The following is a 22463-nucleotide window of genomic DNA, read 5'->3' as shown; positions in this document are numbered from 1 at the left end:
GATGAGAAGAGGTGCAGTGATCAGTGTGCAAAAGGTGAGTAAACATCTCAATCATTAAGGACCCTATAAAACTATTATATTTGGATAAAACATATTGGAAATGTATCCACACATGGATAGGGTAGCCATGGACATACACATCCACCACCACTAACAAATATGCTACAGAAAACCCTGTAATACTCAACATTATAGGCCAATAGCTCCATTTTCACTTCATCAATTTCTTTGCTTCAAACTGAATCTTTGACGTGCCTATTTGCAGACTCTATGTGGCTGCATGTGTTTTTTTCCTGAGAGTGGCGTCCTCCTGGCCACCCTCCCATGTTGAAGCCAAGGAGCTCTGTAATCCTGTCAGAGTGGTCCTTGGCTTCTGGGTCACCTCAGATCTCTGCCTCTGCAATACTTTCTGTGAATGCTAATAAAGGAGTTCCTTGAGCGTTATGTGGGACATCTCAAGGACATTCAAAGAAATGTGGATGCATTTTAACTCAAAAGGGAATGGTGCTAAAAACAAACAAGAAATGGTTACTGACTCAGAATGTTGCAGCACTTCATGTTTAATTAATTTGTTTTAAGAAAGCAAGCTAAATGTATGCTGTTACAGGCCTTCAGAGTGTGTATACTGTGTAGCTTACTGAAACGAAAAACGACAGACCAACTTATCGTATCATATTCCTCGTCTCGGGTAAAAGTGAAAAGTTTTCACTGCTGGCATTCAATTTCCAAGCCACTGAAAAATCTGAGGTAAACGCAGCCTGGATTATTCTAAATTAGAAGAAATAATGTCTGAATGGAATATCTTTTACATCATTATCGCAATACTGTGATTTCTGCTTGACTCTTTCTTTAAATGGTACTGATTAGGGATGTCACGATACCAGAAATTTAGTAGTCGATACCAATACCAGTGAAATTCCACAATTCTCGATACCAATTCGATACCAGGGTAAAAACAAACGTAAAACAATAAATCCCATGTACTTCAATATACACTCCTTTATTACCGTTTGCATACTAGTTTTTGTTTGGAAGTTAAATTGGTCATAATTCCCTCTCTATTATCTATTCTATATTGCTGTGAAAACATCTCCTTCAAACAACTGGAATTAGTCAAGTTTCTCGCCAAAAACTACATTTTACAAGATTAGATTTGACCACACCATGATGACGTTTACCTTCGCCCAAGACTCATTTTTACTGAATAGCCTGAACGCATCATAATGTAAATCAATGGCACCGCCCGTGTTGAAATCAGCAGGACGAGAGCTAGTTAACGTTAGCTGTTAGCAGCACAGTCCTGCACTGAGTTTACAGCTAACGTTAACTAGCTCTCGTCCTGCTGTTTTCAACACAGATTTGTTGTTGTTATAGCATATCAGGGAAAGAAGGGACGCGTCGATAACGAGTTTACTGTGTCCCAAAGACATTTTCTATCGTCCCCGGGATGACATTAGTCTCGCGCCCTGACGGTACCTACAGTACATGCAGTACTGTCAAAAAATTTGAAATTTCGTGACATCCCTAGTACTGATTATTTTCTGGAGACGATTATTTCTGAGCGAAGTGACGTACAACAGCCAATTCTACCCTCCTGAATACAAAAATAGTAGTTTTTCTGATCAAAAATGTAGCTTGTTCTTCATAAAGAAACGTATTAATCATTATTGTGTTGATTCTGACTTATTAAACACTGAATTGATATGTTGATTGCACATCCATTGGGCTGATTGTAAAAAGAAACATGGGGGTAGTGGTTCAAAATGTTATTCATTATTAATAACAGTTCTATTTTCCTGAAAACTTGCAAATGTTTCTATGCAGAATCTACTTCTGACTCACACTGTGGCATTTCACATAATTTACCACATTGTTTTCACTGGACTACTTAATAAAGTCTCTTGACCGGGGGGATGTGAATTCATAGAATTTCTTGACAATATCATAAAAATATGCTCAAAGGTATGCAAAAAGATTAAGATTAAGTTTCAATGCTGAAAGCTGAAAGCCATTTGAATTTATCTGCATACTTTCATCCCAGGAATAATTTTCAAGCTGTCGGGACAAAGACGTCAACGCCAAGTCTGTCTAAACATGGAAAGCCCTTGACAAAACAACCCAAACAAATTTCCCTGTGGCGGAAAGCAAATTACACAAGGAACTGAAACGACTTTTCCATGCATGATCATTTGTTTACACACGGGGGGAGTTACATATCAGTGTTTGTGTGAGCCGTGAGCTCCCTCTTTACTCGCTGCATTCGTTTCTGGGGAAGAAACCGGCTGATTTGGAGCAAACCCAGTTCCCCCCCTCACCCAACCCCCTTTGTGTCGGCCTTATTAGGGTCACTCATGACAGCTGAGTGAAGCCCACATTACTGAGAGGAATTGGCCTGTAATTTTACCACTCATTTCCTTTCAGTGCCGTCGAACAACAAATGGCAGCCCTCTTTATGCACCAAACTCCACCGCGTACTTGTATAGGATTACTTGAACAAGAGGGCAATGTTAGGGGACAAATTAAGTCAGGAGTAGGTTTGTCTGCTGCATGGGTGACTGCCCCCTCCGACCCTTAAACTCCCCCCTCCTCCCGACTTAACACATTTCATTAGGTTGCAGTGAGGCCAGAATATCAAGTCCTCTGCTGCTGGTGAGGGCCACGGGTTCACTGGCTGACCTCTGCTCTGCTTCAACTCAACAGGAATTCAGTGGGGTTAATGGCATTTTCACTGACTGACCTTGTCAAAATGCCTTTGTTATCTCTGAAAATGGGGGATCACTTATGTGAAATGATTGGCTGTGACATTATATGACTCTTCTCGCAAATATCAAATCAAAGGTTTTCTATTTGTCTTTATATGTGATTAAAACAAGGCAAGTCTTGATTAAAAAAAAACACTTATGTGAACAATTACCAGCACTTGCAATTATCACCTCTTGTACAAAGTCACTAATTATTGACAGATTTTACTTTGCATCCTGCTAGAAAACAGCTCTTTTCTCTTCCCCATTTTCTCTGCACTAAAAGCACCACAAAGTTGCATTTAGACACGAAAGTGAGAACAATGAGAAAAATGGTGTCAGTATTCATTACCGAGAGAAGATAAAAGATAGCCGGGTGCTGCCACGAGCAATAACTATAACATTGATAAATGAAGCGTTTGAGCATTCAACTGTCTGAGCATGTTTCCAACAGTCCATTTTAAGAGTGTTACTGCACTCGTGGTGCATAAAATGAAGCCGAGCTTGTCCAGATATGTCAGTGTCAGGATACAAAGTCCTAAAACTGACCTTATCTTAAATCATGGGCTGACAGGAATTTAGGACAAATTGTATGAGTCACTTTCAGCACTGGAGATGCTGGTGATATAGTGGAATGTAGTACTTGTAGTATTTTAGGTAATGTGTCAATTAGAGCTTAAATTATTGTTCGATTAACTTATTAGTTGATTAACATAAGATTATTTGGCAATGATTGATGATCAATGAGATTTTTCAAGTACAAATGCCAAAAAGTTTTGCCAGTTCCAGCTTCTCAAATGCAAGGATTGCCCTTTTGTCTCATATGACACTGAATATCTTTGGGTTTTCGACTGTTGGTGGGACAAAACAATCAGTTTCACACCAGCAGTTAGTTTCAGTTGAACATTCTGTTGCTATAGCAACCACTACTCATAGAGTCCGTGCCACTTTGTCGGCTGTGTGACCAAACAAATAGCCTACTTTATCTACTTCCAAAATGCTCTTGTTGTTATCTGTAGGTAATCTACTGCTAATAGCTGTTTTGTGGTTGTTGATATGTATTTGTTAGTTTAGTTTTTCTAGGCATCAGTTTACTGCAAACTAAGCTAGCCTTTATACTAGCTGTCTGTGGCTAATACAGTATGTAGTTAATTCAAGTGATTGTTAATTACTGTTATCCACAATCTAATTTGTCCCGCCACAGTTTAATAATTTTCTAACCAGATTGATATTAAGCCAAACATCGGACCGGACCGCTATACCGAAATTTACCACTAGGCATCGCACATGACTAAGGAGCGGCTTGTCACTAAAATGAGAATAGCTGGTCCACCTTAAAGGCTCTGACACACCAAGCCGACGGTCGGCCGTCTGCTGGCTTCATTTTTGCGGTGTGTCCCGCATCGTTGGCTTTAGTCGGCCCGTGTCGTAGTTTTTTCGGCCGATTCAGCATGTTGAATTAGTGGCGGAGCCGGTCGGTGAGAGAAATCACTCTGATTGGCTGTTCGGCTTAAGCGAATCAGTGCACAAGAGGAGAAACGAACTTGAGGAAAGCAAGCAAACGAGTTAAGTCAAGAGGAAAAACACAGAAGGCTCCTCTCATTTTTCATCTTCATCTGATCATTCCAATACACAGATATTTTCACAACGACACGGCCATCTGGAATGAAGCTAAATTTAGCTGTAGTCTTTGCGGTGTGTTCAAGTGCAACTTGTCAGCCAAGACAAAGGCAACGTGAGGCGACGCAACACTTGGCCTTCATTGCTTCATTCTCCTAGCTTCTTCAAACTTCACTTTAATGAGCAGGTGACAAGCAAGACACTGGCTTGAGTCTTGATGAGTTGTAGCATTTATTCATCAACAAAAAGCCTAAACTGTACACACACTGCACTGTTTCGTAATCCCTATCATGAATTTATTGTTTTTATAGTTTCACATACGCATTACTCTTTCAATAAAGACTTCAAAGGCCAACTGTTGTCTTGAGCCTTTATTGGGAGAGTGTTTAACTTGCTGCACCTACACGCATAGTGAGGACAGAAAACGGAAACTGCGATTGTCGTTTTTCTTTATTTTCTGACAAATGATGATCAATTAACCTAGAAAATAATTGGCAGATGAACGGGTAGTAAAAATATGTTTTGTTAGTTGCAGCCTTACTACAACGTATAGCACTTTTCAAAACAAAAGTAATATAAAGAAAAAGAAATAAAACACTGATACACATACCATAAAAAGTTTGCATCTTAGCAATAAAGTAAAGGTTTACCAGTGACCAGGAAATAAACAACGGTATGGTTGATGGTTTTATTTTGAATTTTAGAGCATTCAAGGGAGCCCTATCTGAAACGTTCAGGCTGCATTCCGGTTCATGAGAGGTAAAAGTGCGAAGTCACTCTCGCTGACAAGAATAACAGCCTGTGAGAAGGTCAATTCTCTCAAACCACTGAGAGGCAAAGGAAGGGAGCATTAGTATGCTGTCCACACGGTCGCAGCATTATCAGCCGCATGCAGCAATTCTCCCTCTACAAAAAAGAAATCGGTACATGTTTACTCTCAGTGGGAGTAGACCGCAAAACAGCAGCCACGCATGTTAACATCTCAACCAACTTTACATGGTTTTTTTTTTACTGTAAAATTTAAATAATTTGTAGTGAGGCAAAGAGCAGTTTCCTTAAATGTCATCTGGGTAGATCTATAATCCCTCTGTCAAAACAAACCCTCTGGTGTTTTTCCTTAAAGGAGATGGTGCTCAGATTAAGAGACAGGTCTGCCAAAGGCGCATTACTCAAACTCTCGTTGACGTGTATATAGCAAACATGATATCTTATGACAACCGCTGGCAAAGCCTACAATTCCTCAAGGCATATGATTTACGTTTCAGGACCATTTAAGTGCTTGAAAAAATGCGGTTGTCGGCCAATATGAATAGGAACCGAGTCTCTCTTAAGAGATTTGGGTTCGCTGAGGCGCCATCTTGGTAACACCACCCGGGGACTACATTTGTGACTAACAAGACAAGTCTCCTCTCTCAAAGAATGTGAGTTATCTATATCTTAACCCCGTACCATTCCACCCTCTTTTTTAGAGGGGTAGAGGTGGGGGACAGGGGATGTTCAGGGGTAGATAAATAGTCAACAGTAGATGTACATCATCTGAAAACTGGGAACCTGAAGATTAATTTGAGGTGCAGCCCAGCACTGTGTGTTGTTCTAGTCATTAATAAGAAATAAAATTGAATTAATAAATTAATTAATCAATTAAAATACATTGTAAACGTGTATAAGAGCGTAGAACATGATAATGGAAGTATATAATGACCATTTCCCTTGCTCTATTACGTTTCATAAATTGTTGCAGCAATTTTTGGGTTGATACAATGTGTTACAAAGATTTGGTGCTAAATTTAATAATTTTTTACCACTTGAGAATTGATAAAAAATTATCAATAATCCCTCCAAAATACACCATTAAGACACCAAGACCTTGAAGAACACCATAGGAAAAGCCATGCTGTGATTTGGTATCAAAAACTTTTGACTTTTGGAGATTTCTGCAAGAATTGCATATTTTGTTTTAGTTGCAAGTACTTCGTTTCTGGAAACTGCTCTGAAACCCCCTTATTGTCAATCTACCTCAGAAAGCCATCCATCCTCTGAATGCTCTAGGTCTCTAGTTTGTGGTTATAACGTTTCATGAGGCTGTGATTATCCTAGAGGTCACCACATTCATTGTCACTGTCATTTTATACAGTGAGGTCAAGTTTCAAAAAATGGTCTCACTACAATGAAACGGCTACTATGGGGACTAACATCATCACACATGAACACAGCTGGGCTCATTGGATCCACAAAAGTCTCAGTTTTACAGTGACACCCAATTTATGTAATTCCAAGACTGTTTAGGGACCCCAGTATGCTGAAATATTCAAACATATGATCTTAGCATAGGCGAAAAGAACATTACAAAAATGGCATGTCTGTAAAGAGGATAATCGTGGGTACCCATAGAACCCATTTTCATTCACATATCTTGAGGTCAGAGGTCAAGGGACCCCTTTGAAAATCGCCATGCCAGTCTTTTCCTCGCCGAAAAGCTAGTATGACATGGTTGGTACCAATGGATTCCTTAGGTTTTCTAGTTTCACATGATACCAGTATCTTCACTCTGGCTTGAAAACTGAGCCCGCAACAACCTCTGAAAGACAGAATAGCGGCCAGGAGTTTTAAGGGGTTAAGTTGCTTGCCGTGTATTATCTCAACTACATATTTAGGTCAATTCTTTACAAAATAGGAGTGTTCATTTATCCCCCCTGGAAATTGGCCACTTCCACTCTTGCATAGTGATGAGGGTGAAGACTAGCTCGGTGGGTTGGAAAGCAAACACGGCTAAACAACTGGCAAATGAAAATCTACAGAGTGTGGGCTGGACAAAGAAAGAGGCGTATCACTTTTGTTCCTTTCTTTTCAGCATGTCCTCTACTGTTAACAGAAGTTTCTGATTGATTTCTCACTCCGTCTTCTTCTTCTTCTTGCTCGTTGGCCTGGCAGAGGGGCTACAGGCTTCCTGAGAATGCTCACTCTCATTTCAAGGACAGTTTCTATAGCGAGTTCACAGAGAGCAGCCACCGCTCGCCTTTGTGAAAACATTTCAATGAGGCCACTGACAGGTGGTCTTCAAAAGAGCAAGGAGGCATAGCTGGCAAGTGAGCTACAGAGCCAAGTGCTCCTTTCATACAATATTCCCCTTCTCAACTCCCTGACAGGGTCGGAGCGAAAAGAAAACCCCACATCTCGCAAATGTTTATACAGGAATATCCGTTTCACACTGACCTCTGTTCCATTCAGACGCCAAACCGCTTTTAACTCCTGTGCTAAAGCCAATGTTACAATGATGTAATGTGTGTTGCATAAATAATCCATGAGACAAACATTTAGCACAAACAGCCTGTATTATTTTTCTATTATGGAGCTTAAGAAGCTGTGGGACCTGCTTGGGGAATAGCCTGCTGTGTACTGGAGGGTCGGGGTGTGTGAGGCAGTGGGGTGGGGGTGGGGGTGGGAGGGTAGGGGGGGCGTACTGGCATGGAGCTGCAGTGTTTGGCCAAAGGGGCCCCCTCTGTGTTCCCTCTGCCCCGGAGCAGGAGCCAAGGCGTTCTGGGCTGCGTTTCAAGAGCAATAAACTTCTCCAGCATTTTAGAGATGACATTTGGAGGTATCAGCATGCTAAGCCTGGGAGGGGTTGGCCCATCGCTCTGCCGACGCGACCCTGGGAGCTGCCACTGCCTCGTCTGCGCTGAGGGGATTTGTGTCAGTGCCGGGCCTTAAAATACCACGGCTCTGCCACCCCCCCTTCCTTCCTCCTGTCTACGCTTCACTCGCCCCCAGACTGACTGGATGACACAGGCTCACTTTCCCTCACCTCATATTATCCATTTATTATCCTACACAGGACTAAACACATCAAATTTTATGTGTTTTTGAAGTGTTATTTTGTTCATTCAGTTCATTCAGTCTAGCCATTATCCAGATTCAGATGAAAGGGCTGCTACATCTGTGCTCAGATTACTAGGGGATACGTTTTTTTCATGCCAGAATCAATATATTTGCTTCATTTGAGTCTATGCGGAGGTAGAAGGAAGTTTCTGCTTTAATTGTTGTAGTCTGAGTTACGCGACGTCGTATCCGTTCTGCATCTGTCACTAAAACAAACCAGAGCCGGCCGCTGTGAGCCAAAAATGAGAAAGTAGAAAACAGCGGCGGGTCCGTGTGGACATGACCTGCACCCTCACATTTGAAATCCAAAGTGGTAAACACTACACATACAGTAAAGTATGGAAACACTTTGGGTTTCACACATTGCCAGGAAAAGCAGAGCTAGACATCATGGCTAAAGCTGCATGCTAACTCTGTTATGGACAGGAAACGTTATCGTATTGCGGTAACGTGCGTTCAAGCCGGCCGTCACTCTCATCTCCGTGGTCAAATCGGCCGAAGCTACAACTGTAGAGCACCCATATACTGACATTTATGTTAAATACAGTCAAATGGCCTCGATGGAGCTGACCGTGGATGTATGAAGAGAATGGAGCTGACGGGAGAGCTAGCGACGGACTTGGCCAAGTTAGTGGAAGTATACACGTGTGACTACGTCTGGTTTTCAAAATAAGGTGTTAACAAAAGGAACGTATGTATGTATGTATGGAAATAAGATTAATTGGATTATATTCACTAGAAGTATAAAACAATACCCCTAATTTGTGAGGAAAATGTCTTTATTATTTGATTTCTGGAAAAATTTTTTATAAATAATGCCTGACCATGACTGATATATTTGACTTCAGGACCTCTCTGACTACATACATGCTGAAAATCAAACATTTCTACTGTATTAATTTAAGATATTTTCCAAAGTAAAAGTCCCTGGAAGTGTATGATTCAACTTTTTCCCATGGTCTAGTGTTAGAAAAGTTAACAAAAATTGCAATAAATCGCAATACTTGTAGCAATACTTAAAAAATCGCAATACATGTTGAATCGGCACCCGAGTATCGTGAAGGTATCGAATCGGGAGATGGGTGTATCATCCCAGCTCTACAAATTACACAGGATGAAAAATTCATTCGGCCTCATCAGACAACATTCTTGTCAGCTCTGACCGAGGGTGCGGCTCCTGTGATCGCATTTTTGTTAGGTGTCGCCTGCTTCCTCTTCATCTGTTTCTTTCTCTGGCACTCGGTGAGCCGGGTGAGGCTCAGACAATTACTGGGAGCCTGTTGTTCATTTACTCCCACAAGGCCGAAAGGCGGAGGTGATGAAGCAGCTGTTGGTTGGCATGCTAAATGAAACGAGCGCACACACGGTGCATGCCTAAACAGCTCTGTATGAGACTTGTCATGCAGAGAAGTGGGGGGACTGCTCAACTTCACTGCTAATCAGGATGCCTCCGCTATGTCTTTGGGGCCTCTGTTTGTTGCTCTTCCCTGGTACTCTGCCTGGATTTGCTTGATTTCCTCATTTGGTTCTCATTTGCTCAGTTGCACCACAATGAGAGAAGTCTGCTTTCATAGGTCTCTTAGGGAGAAACGGCAGAATGGCAGTGCAGTTTGAAGCAAGCAGCATCTGGGTCTCTTTCATTTTAAAACTAGCCGGTGGGTTGTTAGAGGCTCGTACCATTAAAATGATGTAGAATGAACACACATCTTTGTGTTGTTTAATGTAGTGTGCAAAATGTAATACAATGGAGGCTATTGAGAAATGCCTCCTTAGAAACTCCGTACAGATTCAGTCTTATATTTTAAGAGCACCGACTACACTGACGGCTGTTTATGATATGATAGAAACTGACTATTACATATCTGGTAAAGATTCGGGAATAGCACGCATTTCAGCTACGACAGATTTATGGAGACACAAAAAACTGCAGCTGATTTTGTCAGCAATGAACAAGCCGTTGTGTCTTCAAACAAGGAGCCACTTGGGAACATGGTGTTCATCTCCAGGGGTTTTCCAGGCTCAGAATGGGCCTTTGGGGGGTGACTACGCACGACAGCATGATCGGCCCGCGTGCAGTAAAGGCAATGAGTCTGTGTCAATGGTGGAAGGATATTTTACAGTTTAACAACACACTTGTCCAAAATAACATCAGTGCACTTAAACAGTAAAGTTCACTGGGGATTAAGTAATTATAAATAACTATAACTGGCCAGCCATCAAAAGTCTGGTGCTCAGGAAAGAAGAGAAGAACGAAAAAGAGAACATGAGCGACCATTTCCTGACCTCATGTCATTAGGGGCATTCGTCGTAGCTTCTTTACATAGTTTGACCTCAGCAAGACGGCCGCATGGACACTCCTCCCAAACGCAGGCAGCGATTCTGCTCTGTAGCCGTTTTTGAATGGCATGGAGCGGTCATCCAGAGTGTTAATTCCCCTTATGGCAAAACAGTATGTTGATGGAAGTCAGGCATAAGTTATCAGAGTGCAGTCGGCACGAGCAAGACACACGGCGGGCCTGAATGACCGCACTGACAAACTAGCTCACTAACACAGGAAAAAAATGTGATAAGCATGAGTGACATGCCGGCTAACAGCGACAGGATTATATTAAAGTTATATTGAAAAAGGGAAAATGATGGAGTCATTGTTTATTAACTTTCCAGCAATGTATTTCACAACACGAACTAGTTGGTAATTTACCGCAAAGACACCACTGACTCCGCAACACCGTCTGCTCAGCTGAGATGATTGTATTGTAGCGATAGGGACGGCCCGCATTTCCCATCATGCTTGCTAGGGGTGGGAATCACCAGAGGCCCCCACGATACAATATTTATCACGATACTTGAGTCACGATATGATCTGCAATATGCTGAGTATTGCGATAACATATAATGCGATTTATTACCTTTTTTCAACTGCAAATTATGCAGTTTGTCAACATCTGTTTTATCAATAAGATACAGTTTTTTACTCTGTTCATCTCAGAGTCATGCCATGTTTTCCTCGGCAAAATCCAGCGTAACGTTGGAGCGTTATTGCCGACAAGCTAACATGACATGGTTGGTACAAATTAATTCCTTAGGTTTTCTAGTTTCACATACCATCTTCCCTCTAGCTTTAAGACCCGTTACAATCTACAACAGTTAATACTTTATATAATAAAAGATCGATACTTGACGTCCGTGTATCTACACACCATACAAAATATTGCGATATTACGCTGTGTTGATTTTTTCCCCCACCCCTAAATGCCTGCCTAGCCCCAAGTATTGGACTGAGTAGTTTGTTCCAAAAAGCAAATGTTTGTTTGTTTGTTTAACTTTGTATTAGTGTTTGTAATGCAATGTGTCTGTTCAGAACATGGTGGTTTATGTTGGTAATTGTCATTTTTGTTCTGGTAACCATTAGTGAGGTGGCTGTTGCATTTCTTAAAACACATTCGGAGAGGATTTAAATTGCTATTTTTATTCTCAGTTCTTTTCATTTTTCATGCTGGTGAATTTTCTTTGGCACTGGCTAAAACCTCTTTGGGGGGCGCCAAAAATGTCTCTGTGCAGGAAAAACCCTGATCTCAACACGGAAAAAAACACATACCAGACAACTGAGAGCCACTTCATAGTTGCAATCTTCAAATATATCTCTTCATCCTTTATCACATGATTTTCTACCCTGACTGCGTCTACCTGATAGAGGTTTTGTCTGAGATATAAAAAAACAGGCTTCAAAGAGAGGGAAGTGGGTTAGCTTCTGGAAACCCTACTCATCTCAACAGCTCTGATGGCTGTAACAACCTGTGCGCTACACCTGCACAGTGCCCCCCCCCCTCTCTCCCTTCAACATATAACTCCCCCCTACCTCCCCTCTCCACCACACCACTTTAAAACCACTCAAAAGCTCCCACCAGCCTCCACCCCACTGAGCCAGATAGAGTAGAATCAGAAGAAAACACAGCCCCATCAGGCCAAACCACTACCTCTTTCAGCCAAAATAGCAGCTTTGAGAGAGCGAGTGCAGGCAAAGGACAGACTTGGACGGGGAAAAGGGAAGGGGGCAGGGCGAGGGGGAGGGTCAATCACTCCGTGGGAGGCAGAGAATGAGGGAGCACAAACATAGTACTGGTGTTGGCTCTGAGCCATGTTTGTGTCACTAACAGAAGTAGCCTTGTCTATCTCCCCCCACCCCCTGCCCCAACCCCCTGCCTTGCACTCGCTCTCTCCCAGTTTGCTTGGAAACAGAGTCAAGGGGTGACTGGCTGGATGCTTGGTAACAGAAAAAAGGGTTGCAATAGAGAGGAGAACAGGGGTGAATCTGACACAGCCCAGGGCTGGAGCAAAAATCAAAAAAAGAGGGAGAGAGAGAGAGAGGGGGGAAAAAGCCACTCAATAGCGGGGACTGTGCTTTGGGAATGTTGATGAGGCAGGGACCTTTTTCTGTTCGGTTCCTCCGAGTGAACCAACAAGCAGCACTGTGGATGTGTGGGCGATTTGTACTCAGCATGCCCGCAGAGCGACTGAGCGCGAGCTGCTTTGAAGATTAGGTGTTTGCATTATTTCACATGCACGACAGAAGAAGAAAAAGTGGGCAGTTTTTCAGACCCAGCAGAACCTGATAGCGCTAGCGATACATCTTAAAATTAAATGAGCTGAATGTGGTTTCGATCAAAGGGAGGAAAACTGTCTAAGATTTCACTCGGACTGCACTGCAGGAGAGGAGCCAACTGTATTCCCAAATGGCAGCCTTGCAGGAAAAAAAAAAAAAAAGTGCTTTGTGTTATGAGGCATGTTGTTGCTGAGAGCAGATATCTCTGTGCAACAAACTCCCGTCTGCGTACTCCCGAGCAAAAAACAAATCAAGGCCACCTAAGAACTGCCTGCCAACTACTATTCTTGTTGGCAATACTATGCAGCATGTGGGCTGTTAAAGCACGCATTAGTAGCACCACCAGCTCCTGAGGCAGTCAGGGCATATCCAATTACATTTAAGCAGGCAAAATATGCAGGATAATGACAGCAAGATGATTATTTCTTAAACGACAGAGGCTTCACTACAGTCTTGAAAAACCAATACTTCTTTGATGTCCTCATGCAACCACACTGGCTACGTAAATAAAAGCATAAAACAAACTATCCCATATATGTGAAGCTTATTCTCATTTGTTTCACAGGGACGAGACAGCACATTAAACCTCTCCACTTACCGTCTTCAGTTTCCTGCCACACAATGCCTTCGAGATTGACACTTGTACCGGGCTCGCAGGGCCCCAGGCACTCGGGCTCGGTAGCCAGGGCCACATCGGATGTGTTCACGGCCACCGAGCGTGTGCGCACCATTATCTGCTCACACGGCGAGGAAATCTCACTGTTGCCTACTGTGGCCAGGAGGTGGAGGGGGGGAGGAGCTGGCGTGGAGACAGGAGATTCCATCTGTGAAGAAAGAAGTGGGGGGTTGAGACACTTCAGAACCACTGTACAAACACATAAAGAGCAGATGTGACGATACAGCCAGTGGATGCCACAATGAGGGGATGTTAAAGATCTGAGTGAATGGAAGTCAGCCTGGGATGCCAGTCGCCTATTGAAAGCAATCTTAAAGAGGAACTATTATGCTTTTGTGTTTTTTTCCCTTTCCTTTAGTGTTGTATAGTTTTTTGTGCATGTAAAAGGCCCACTGCTCCCACCGTCGTTTTGCTTTTTTAAATAGAAATAAATCCCATTTAGTTCATTTTGGTGTATCAGCGGCGTGTTATCAATACATAGTCGGATGACGGACGCTACAATCTGAAAGTGAAAGTGTCTGCTCCGTACGGAGTCTCAGCTCAGAGTAGCAGGAGTCAGATTTCGCACACACGAGATGAGAGAGAGTTGACAGACAAGACGATGGTGGAGGATTTGGTGTCAAAGCGAAAAGCAAAATCGTCTATTTGGCAATACTTCGGATTTAAACCCAATGCTATAAGGAAACCATTACGTTCATGAGGCAATCGCTGTGCAAAGGAAGGAGCGGTCACAGCCGGTGTGTGTGGCGCAGTGGCGCCGGGTGGAAACCTGCAGCCCTGCAGGTCATCCGATGTTAAAGAAGTAAGCGCTCTACAGATATTGACCATCATCTTTTCTTGTAAAATGTCCGGTGTAATCGGTAACACCGGTGTTGTCACAAGATTATAAACCGGTGGGAAAATTCCCTCAACACCACATCCCTACTCCTGATCTGCCTGAAACGCCTTGATTGAAGTCCCGCCTTTTCTTCCGTAACATGGTGATGTCACCGAGTAACACATTTTGTCTTGCAGTTAGTTTGGCACGCCCTCAAGCAAAGGTAGTTCGAACGGAGCTGGAGTAGAGTCTGAAGAGTTTGGAAACACAGAGCATTTCAGACACAGGGTGGAAAGAGGTGCTGCAGCACAGCCGGTATGAGAAAAGTAAAGTGTTTTTAAAGCATGTAAACGTGCTCTAGTAGAAACCCCAAGTACAAGTATGCAGTTGAAAATAGACATAATAGGTCCCCTTTAATCAGCGAAAGAGTGCAGTAGCACTTAGTGTTGTAATATACTTCTGTGTCTTTCCTCAACCTTAGAGGTGATTAGCAGGCAAGGAAGGCAGGGAGGGACATGTGAACTGCTTTGACTGCCTTTGTGGAAGGACAGAATTAGTTATGCAGGATTGCTCAAACAATCCCTCCCCCAGCTTTCCTCCCTCGCACACCGCCGAGCGAGATCCGTGACACCAAATCATCTCACAGGCTGATCACTCATTAATTCCCCCAACTAAAGAGCCAGTTGTGGCAAGGGAGCAGGCTGGCGAGGGTCAGTAATTGATTCCACCTGTTCTGACACACTGTGACAGCCAGGAAGAGACAGTGGGCCGACGTGGAAAGGACAGGACGGGAGGGAGAGGATGAGAGCAACTGAGGGGAAGCACACAAGAGACGACTGGAGGTAGAAAAGTGTGTAGGCGGAAAAGAGACAGCAAGAGGAAGACTAATGGTGATTTAAGGGCCACGGTGACACCAGGCTTAGTGCTCTTCATTCAAGGCAGTCGACATTAAAGCGCTCCAAATCATTAGCACTGAACTGCAGGAGGAATGCCATGCTGCAGCCAACACCACATTTATTAATTGGGCAGAAACCACTCAGTACTCAGGAATACGCCGCCAATGCAGGATCCAATTAGACTTAGAAGACAAAATAACAATTGACACATTGGATTATAAGCCTGTACGCCCTTTAAATAATTGTTTTAATTTACTTAATCTACCAAACTGAGTGTGATGTGGAGAACTAAAACTACTTATCACAGCATATATCAAAGAGACTGCTTAATTCCGATCCACATAAAGTGCTGCAGGGATGACGTATTTTTGTAGGCCAACCAGGAAGTTAGCATCGCACTGGGTTCCCTTAACAAAAAGCCAATGGGATTTTTTCCATTGGGTTTTGGATTATAGCAGAAAATTAACTCTGTCACAAACAAACGTTTATGATACGGACACATTTTGTTCTGTAAAATAATCTTCACAAATTTTTGAAGCGTGAATACAATCGCCAGAAGTAAAAAGCTACCGTTAGGCTATAAACGAACTACACCACGGTCGCATGAACTCGAGTATACACGACGAGGCTGTAAAGGCGGACGAGTCGGCGTGATGACATCTTCTAGTCTCATTTTGTGACTTTTTAGTAACCGCATTTTTTGGGAAGTGGGATATTTACTGACGTATTTTTGTTGTAGAACAAAACGTTAAAATATCTTCAGCTTGTCAGCAGACCTTATTTCAGGCATCTAACTAAAAACCCATTCAAAAAAACATTGACTTCCAGACGACGGAACCGGAAGTGCTAAAATGCTAACTCATTTCTGGGTATTGGACTCATTCCTGTAGCACTCTATAGGGATGAAAATGTTGGTACAACTTGATAATCCCTTGAGGATGTATCCCAGTGACTTTGATGATCCCCCGACTTTTCCTCTAGCGCCACCAGCAGGTCAAATTTTTAAGCTATCTTGAGAAATATCTCAGCATTTACTAGGTGGACTAGCATAACATTTTTCCCAGAAGATGAATCATAATTTTGATTAGTCCAGTTATTGACCAAATACCTGCAAAACGAATGACATTTAGCTTCATTTGTACTTGGTATAAAGCTGCATTCACTTGTCACTACCGGGACAAATGACTGCAGTATTCACAGGTATTTATCGGCTCCAGCTCTGATCACCAACTCTGGTTTAACAGTTTGAAAGAGAGACTGAATAAGTAACAGATATTACAACCACAAAATTTTTACTGTTTATTAACCCTGCTTACGGTGTCGGCAGGCACATCCATGACATTGAATGTGACACAGCAGGAATAAAAAAACAGGAAGGCCAGGGCAACGGCATACTCGCAATGGGAAAGGAGTCTATCTCCTATTTTTAGCATGTTTTCCCAGGTTTAAAAAAACTGCATATACGTGCTAATCCTGGTGGGAAAAGGGTATTAGAAGTATATTTTTTCTGCTTTTCGCAAGGCATAAAAATAAAATAAATAAAATTGACATTCATCCAGTGTTTTGGAGTTTCATAATGATTGCAATCTTGCAAAGACTGAGTCACACTTTGGAAGTCTAGCAAAGGCTTGCTATAATAACCTACCAAATAAAAGCATAAACTGTGCAAGGAAGATGGATAAGAAAGATTAGCATTTAAATCTGACTTTTTTAATACTGTTGTGTCTCCATTTGAGATGCACTTTTAGAATATTATATGATTCTGAATCCATGGTGGATTTGTGCTGGTGGTGATTTCTCATGGTGAACAACACTTTTTGATGCATTTTTAATTAATTTGATTAATTGAGATTAATAATGGATCATGATTTATAAAACTAGTTATTTGAAAGCAATACCGCCATGAATTATGCTGTGTGAGACATTTCAGATCAATCTCTGCATGAGGAATCTGAATCAGTGATGAACCGAGTGCTTTGAAAACCAAACATTAGTCCCTGATGAAATTTAATATTAGCTCAAGACTTGTCATCAGAGAAGCTTCATATTTCATGGTTTACAGAAATGAGCATGGATAGCCCATTTCTCCCGGTGCTCAGAGGAAGAACAAATTAATGTGTGCAGAGAGCGACAGAGAGTGAGGCCTAACGACATCGTAATCACCGCGTGTCAGTTTCTGATGCATGATGTAGCCAAGCTGCAGGCCGGCTGACTGAATGAGACAGGACAGGTAATCAGCCGAGCTGTCACCACATACTGTTCCTGGGCCTCATGGAGACACAGAGAGCCGCAGACATGACCACACAATGAACCGCCCTTCAGAGTGACAGCCAACGGTGAAAGGTGCAAACACGTCCATGCACAGCCTCCTCTAAATTGACTCAACTTAAGCGACTTAATAATGGCCTGGAAATAGCTGTTCCTAAATGAAATTAGGTTAAATAGTAAACTCATATTATTAGATTCACCTTATCAATTTCCTTCTTTCTTTTGGCTGGTAGTGGGCCGTGCTTATCAATAAACTCAGAGGCCCAGGTGTATAAAGTGCTCATGTCGAGGGTTGTTGACTTTGTTGATCTACTGTTGGGAGAGAGCCTACATCTGTTTGTCCAGTTATCTTTAGCCGAACATTGTGAAAGCCGACGACCTCCAGATTTCCACCACAAATAAAGCTTGCACAAGAATGTCTTTGCCACTTAACCACTGACTGTATCGGCGAGAATCTGGCGATACAATACATATCGTGATACAGGGGTTACGATTCAATATATTGTGATACTGTAAGCAAATCAATATTTAATTTTTTTTATCTAATTTTAGGAAAACTGCCATAGTATAAAAAACACACCACCATATGCATAAAATCTGAGTTAAACAAATTCAATAGTATTTTTGAGAATTAACAAAATATCACAAAACATAATATCGCGATACTCAAGCGTATCAATATTTTCTTACACCCCTAATGCCGACTCAAGTTTAGGCCCAAACAAGTAGTAAGTTCCTTTAGCCATTATTATTTTCTTTCACTGACATGTGCACATTCTTTATATTAGCGTAGCCCAGACTACGGCTGCAACTAACTAATATTTTCATTGCCGATTAATCTGCATGACATTTTCTTGATTAATCGTTTGGTCTATAAATTGTAAGAAAATAGTGAAAAATGTAGGGCTGTCCTTGACCAAAGAACATTCATACGATTTTGTTGGCCAATCAATTAGTTGATTTAATGGACAGATCTGTAAAACTGAGTTTCTCCACACAAAAAAAAAAAATCACACAAAGGCACCACTTTAAATCTTGTGTGTACCAGAGATGTGCTCTTAAGTATCTTAGAAATAAGTCATTCAGCATGAAAAAAGCATAAAAGAGCATAAAAAAATGACTAATCAACTAAAGTAATCTTAGTCTAAGACTAGAATGACAGATTAGTCGACTAATTGACTAAGAGGGGGAAGCCCTAGAAAAATGGCTAATGTCTTGTTTTGTACAACCAACGGTCCAATACTCCAATATATTCGGTTTACAATGACAAAATACATTGGAGAAGCTGAATACAATGTTTGGCATTTTTGCTTAAAAATAGTCAAAATTTAAATGATCAAAATAGCTGCAGATTATTTTTGTCCATCGACTACTCGATTCATCGACTAATTGTTTCAGCTCCAGCCTAGACACTATAAAAAACCTGATTGACAGTCATTCTTATAACAAAATGCATTTCTGATGACCAGGCAATGAGTTATAAAAACCCCAATTTAAAATGACGGGAGGCTAATGCTTGGATGAATAAAAGAAAAGAAGAGGACAAGAGTGAACTTCAAGGATTCACCTGATTTCCAAGTAAAGCCTTTGTATGAGAAGCCTTTTAACTCTCCACTTATTTGTTTTAAAAACACTGAATGCTGGTGATTCTCAGAGGAATTACATCCTGTATTCCAGAGGTTAATAATGTATATGAATCAAATCATCTTGCTGAATTTCACAGCCCTATTTTACAATTTCAAATTGAGCATAACCTTTACTGGATGAGCTTAGTTTTTTCCACTTAAATCCTGCTACCAAGCCAAAAAGACAGGAGAATTATCATTAAGTGACAAGCCAGTCTAATACCACTACACAATAAAAGAACCATTCACTCTGTAATGGTACAAATTAATTAGAATAGGATCACAACGACCACGGGACCAGTTTACAATGTGCATGAACAGTGGTGCTTTATTTCCAAGTTCCATCAATGGACGAGTGAACAAAAGGACTTTCACTCTGGGGCTGCAGAATGTAAACCCACACAGTGAAATGTCTGACGTCTTGTCCGGGGGTTTTCGAAAAACCACATGCAACTGAACTACACAACTTGTCAGATTACACAAGGCTCTGCTCGATGCTCAGCCGATGCCAAATTCCATGATTTCTTCCCTCCTTGCAAGACTTTACAAACGGATTCTGAAATCTCCCCCAAAACCACACAATGCCTGAGTGTCACGCAAACCTTTTCTTAACTGAAACCCCATGCCGACTCCTCTGGAAAGCCACACTGGCAAGAATAATGTTCAACTGACAGACAAAAATCCTATGAATCTGCGAGCATACCTCACAGTGCTGACAGAGGGGGAACTCTGCCTGGGTTTCCAGCGATCACACAATAACTCACCCGTGACAGACAAGACGCTTGCTGCACTTTTTTACTGGACACATTAACTTCAGCTTTAACTTGTTTATTAGAGTTGGGATTAAGAAACTGAGCGCTGAGCTTGGGCGAGGATTACGAAAGGATTACACTGCAGTGTCATACGGAGACACCTGTCTTGGCTGTACTCTGTTGAGGGTGGTGTGGAGCCACAATATAGTTGACCAAAGCATGCATTGTAGGGCTGCACACTATATTGTTTTTTTCATTGCGATGTCAACTTGCATGATTAACACACTGCGAAAGACTGTGATACCCTGAAATAGGGATGTAAGGAGAACAAATACTTCAGTACCAAGTCGATGCCAAAATTCTGAAAACATGGCGGCACTCGTTTTTCTACAGTACCGCCAAGGCTTGAGACTAACATCCTGGGGATGATAGAAAATGTGTTTGGAACGCAGTAAACTCAGTCCAGATAACGCTACATTGTACAACAACAAATACAACAACTCTGTGCTGAAAGCGGCAAGACGAGAGCTAGTTAGCATTAGCTCTTAGCAGCCGGTAAGCAGCACAGTCCTGCACGGAGCTAACAGCTAACGTTTAACAGGAAGAGCCATTATGATGTGTTCAGGCTCTATTCAGTAAAAACTAGTATCGGGCAAAGGTAAATTCTAACGTTATTATGGTGTGTTTGAATGTTATCTTATAAAATGTAGTTTTTGGTCGAAAAACTATGACTGTTTTACCTTCCTAACAAGAACCAGTACGCAACCAGTAATAAAGGAGTGCATGTTGAAATACATGGAATTTATTGTTTTGCTTTTGTTTTTTAACCACGATATTGAATCTGTATCGAGAATCGTGGGATTTCACTGGTATTGGTATCGACTACTAAATTTCTGGTGTCGTGGCATCCCTACACTTTAATATCTGTTAATTTATCACAATTAATATTGTCATTGCGATATTCAACGTTAGCGCGTATTGCATATTTTCCTCATATCGTGCAGCCCTAATGCATTGTGCACCATACTTAAGTCAGCAATACCAGTACTTTAACTTGACTCTGAGAACCATTGAAATGTTTCAACAGCTATTATTCTACTACTCTACTGACTATTAAACTTGCTAGAATGGAGACACGTGGAGAAACAAAGAAATGACCATTAGTGTCACAAAGAAGGACATGGATGATTTGTTTTGTAATTTCATTTTGTAGAGTTTCATGACATCGGAAAACAAGCTTGTTAATCATGCATCACAAATACTGGGTAGTGAAAAACAACAAAAACAAAAGGAAATCTAAGGGAGCCAAAATGCCTGATGCCTATGAACTCATTGTAAAACATTAGACTGGTTATGTGTAACCACTTAAAAGTATCTGTATTCAAAATCATGTGACTTTGTGATGTGTAAAACAGATATTATTGTTTCCAACAATCATTCTTAACAACAGGCCTTTCATACACTAACCTCATGTTCGACACTGGATAATAAATGCCTGTTCATGGTCATGGCTTACTCTTTCATGTGAGACTGCTGTTACAGGTCACAGAGAATCATGTCTGCAACAGTAGTTCAATACACATCACTGCTAAACCAGAAAATCACATTTCTTTCTGGTGCTTTTTCTGCGTTAGTAGCTATAAAATAAGCACCATAAGCAATTTCTCTTTCTCACATGCTGATTTTGTGTGCCCACTCATGCTTTCTGTCTCTTAAGAGAAACACCCATGCATGATAGAAGTCTGTGTTTACCCTTTTAAACCAAAGTCGAGACTTGCGTTTAACCCGAGTTGGATGTGGGGTCTGTGAGGTCAGGTCAGATAACGCACGCTAGGTCATTTGGATTAACCGCAGATGTGGATTTATCATCTCTTATCTTAAAATAGCGCTTTATGGGTCAATTTTTTTTCATTGAAGAGCATGTAATGTACAAAAGAGTGGCTACAGTATTCAATATTACAGAAAAATAACTGTTGTGGGTTTATTAAGCCAACGAGACGAGTGAAATGTAAGTAAATCACAACAATAACAACGTAAAGTTAAGCTACATTGAGGGCAATGGAGCATGTGGTTCATTCAACCTGCCTGTTAATATAGGGACATAGGGGAATTCATCTGTAACACTTTTAGTCCCCCTATTTAGTATTTGTAAGCAGTACATAAACATTTGATAAATGGTTTATAACATGCCCTAATGTTGTTGTACGTAGCTATCAAGACATTTTTAAGTGTTTACAAATGTACAGTATTTATCGACAATTGCGAAGACATATTTTATGTCGTTCCGACAATGTTTCACTATACTGTCATTAATTATCTGTTTATACACCAGCCTCCACATATGGGTGTCCAAAGGAGGAGTTAAACTTGTTGATAAATACATTAATAAACACTTATATCAGCTTAAAAGTACATTATGGTGTGTTATAAACCATTTATTCAATGTTTATATACTGCTTAAACGCTAAATAGGGGACTCAAATTAAAGTGTTGCCCATTCATCTGACTTTTTCATGATTGATATGAATTACTGTGCTTTTCTGAATGTCAAACAGAAAGAAAAAGTCTTGAAACGAGTTTCAATCGAAT

The 22463-nt window shown here is 41.3% G+C and overlaps 1 protein-coding gene across 3 annotated transcripts in view; it reads right to left on the bottom strand.

Moving 5' to 3' along the window:
- LOC119504337 (zinc finger protein 609-like) overlaps positions 1-22463 on the bottom strand; it is a 99955-nt gene that overhangs the window by 17481 nt on the left and 60011 nt on the right. For all 3 annotated transcript variants that reach the window (XM_037796419.1, XM_037796408.1, XM_037796425.1), the window contains exon 3: positions 13439-13664. In XM_037796419.1, coding sequence (XP_037652347.1) covers positions 13439-13664 — 226 coding nt within the window. The remainder of the gene's footprint in view (positions 1-13438; positions 13665-22463) is intronic.

The sequence above is a fragment of the Sebastes umbrosus genome, chromosome 2 (genome assembly GCF_015220745.1).
Source record: "Sebastes umbrosus isolate fSebUmb1 chromosome 2, fSebUmb1.pri, whole genome shotgun sequence".
Classification (NCBI taxonomy): domain Eukaryota; kingdom Metazoa; phylum Chordata; class Actinopteri; order Perciformes; family Sebastidae; genus Sebastes; species Sebastes umbrosus.
This window is presented reverse-complemented; position numbering and strand designations above follow the sequence as displayed.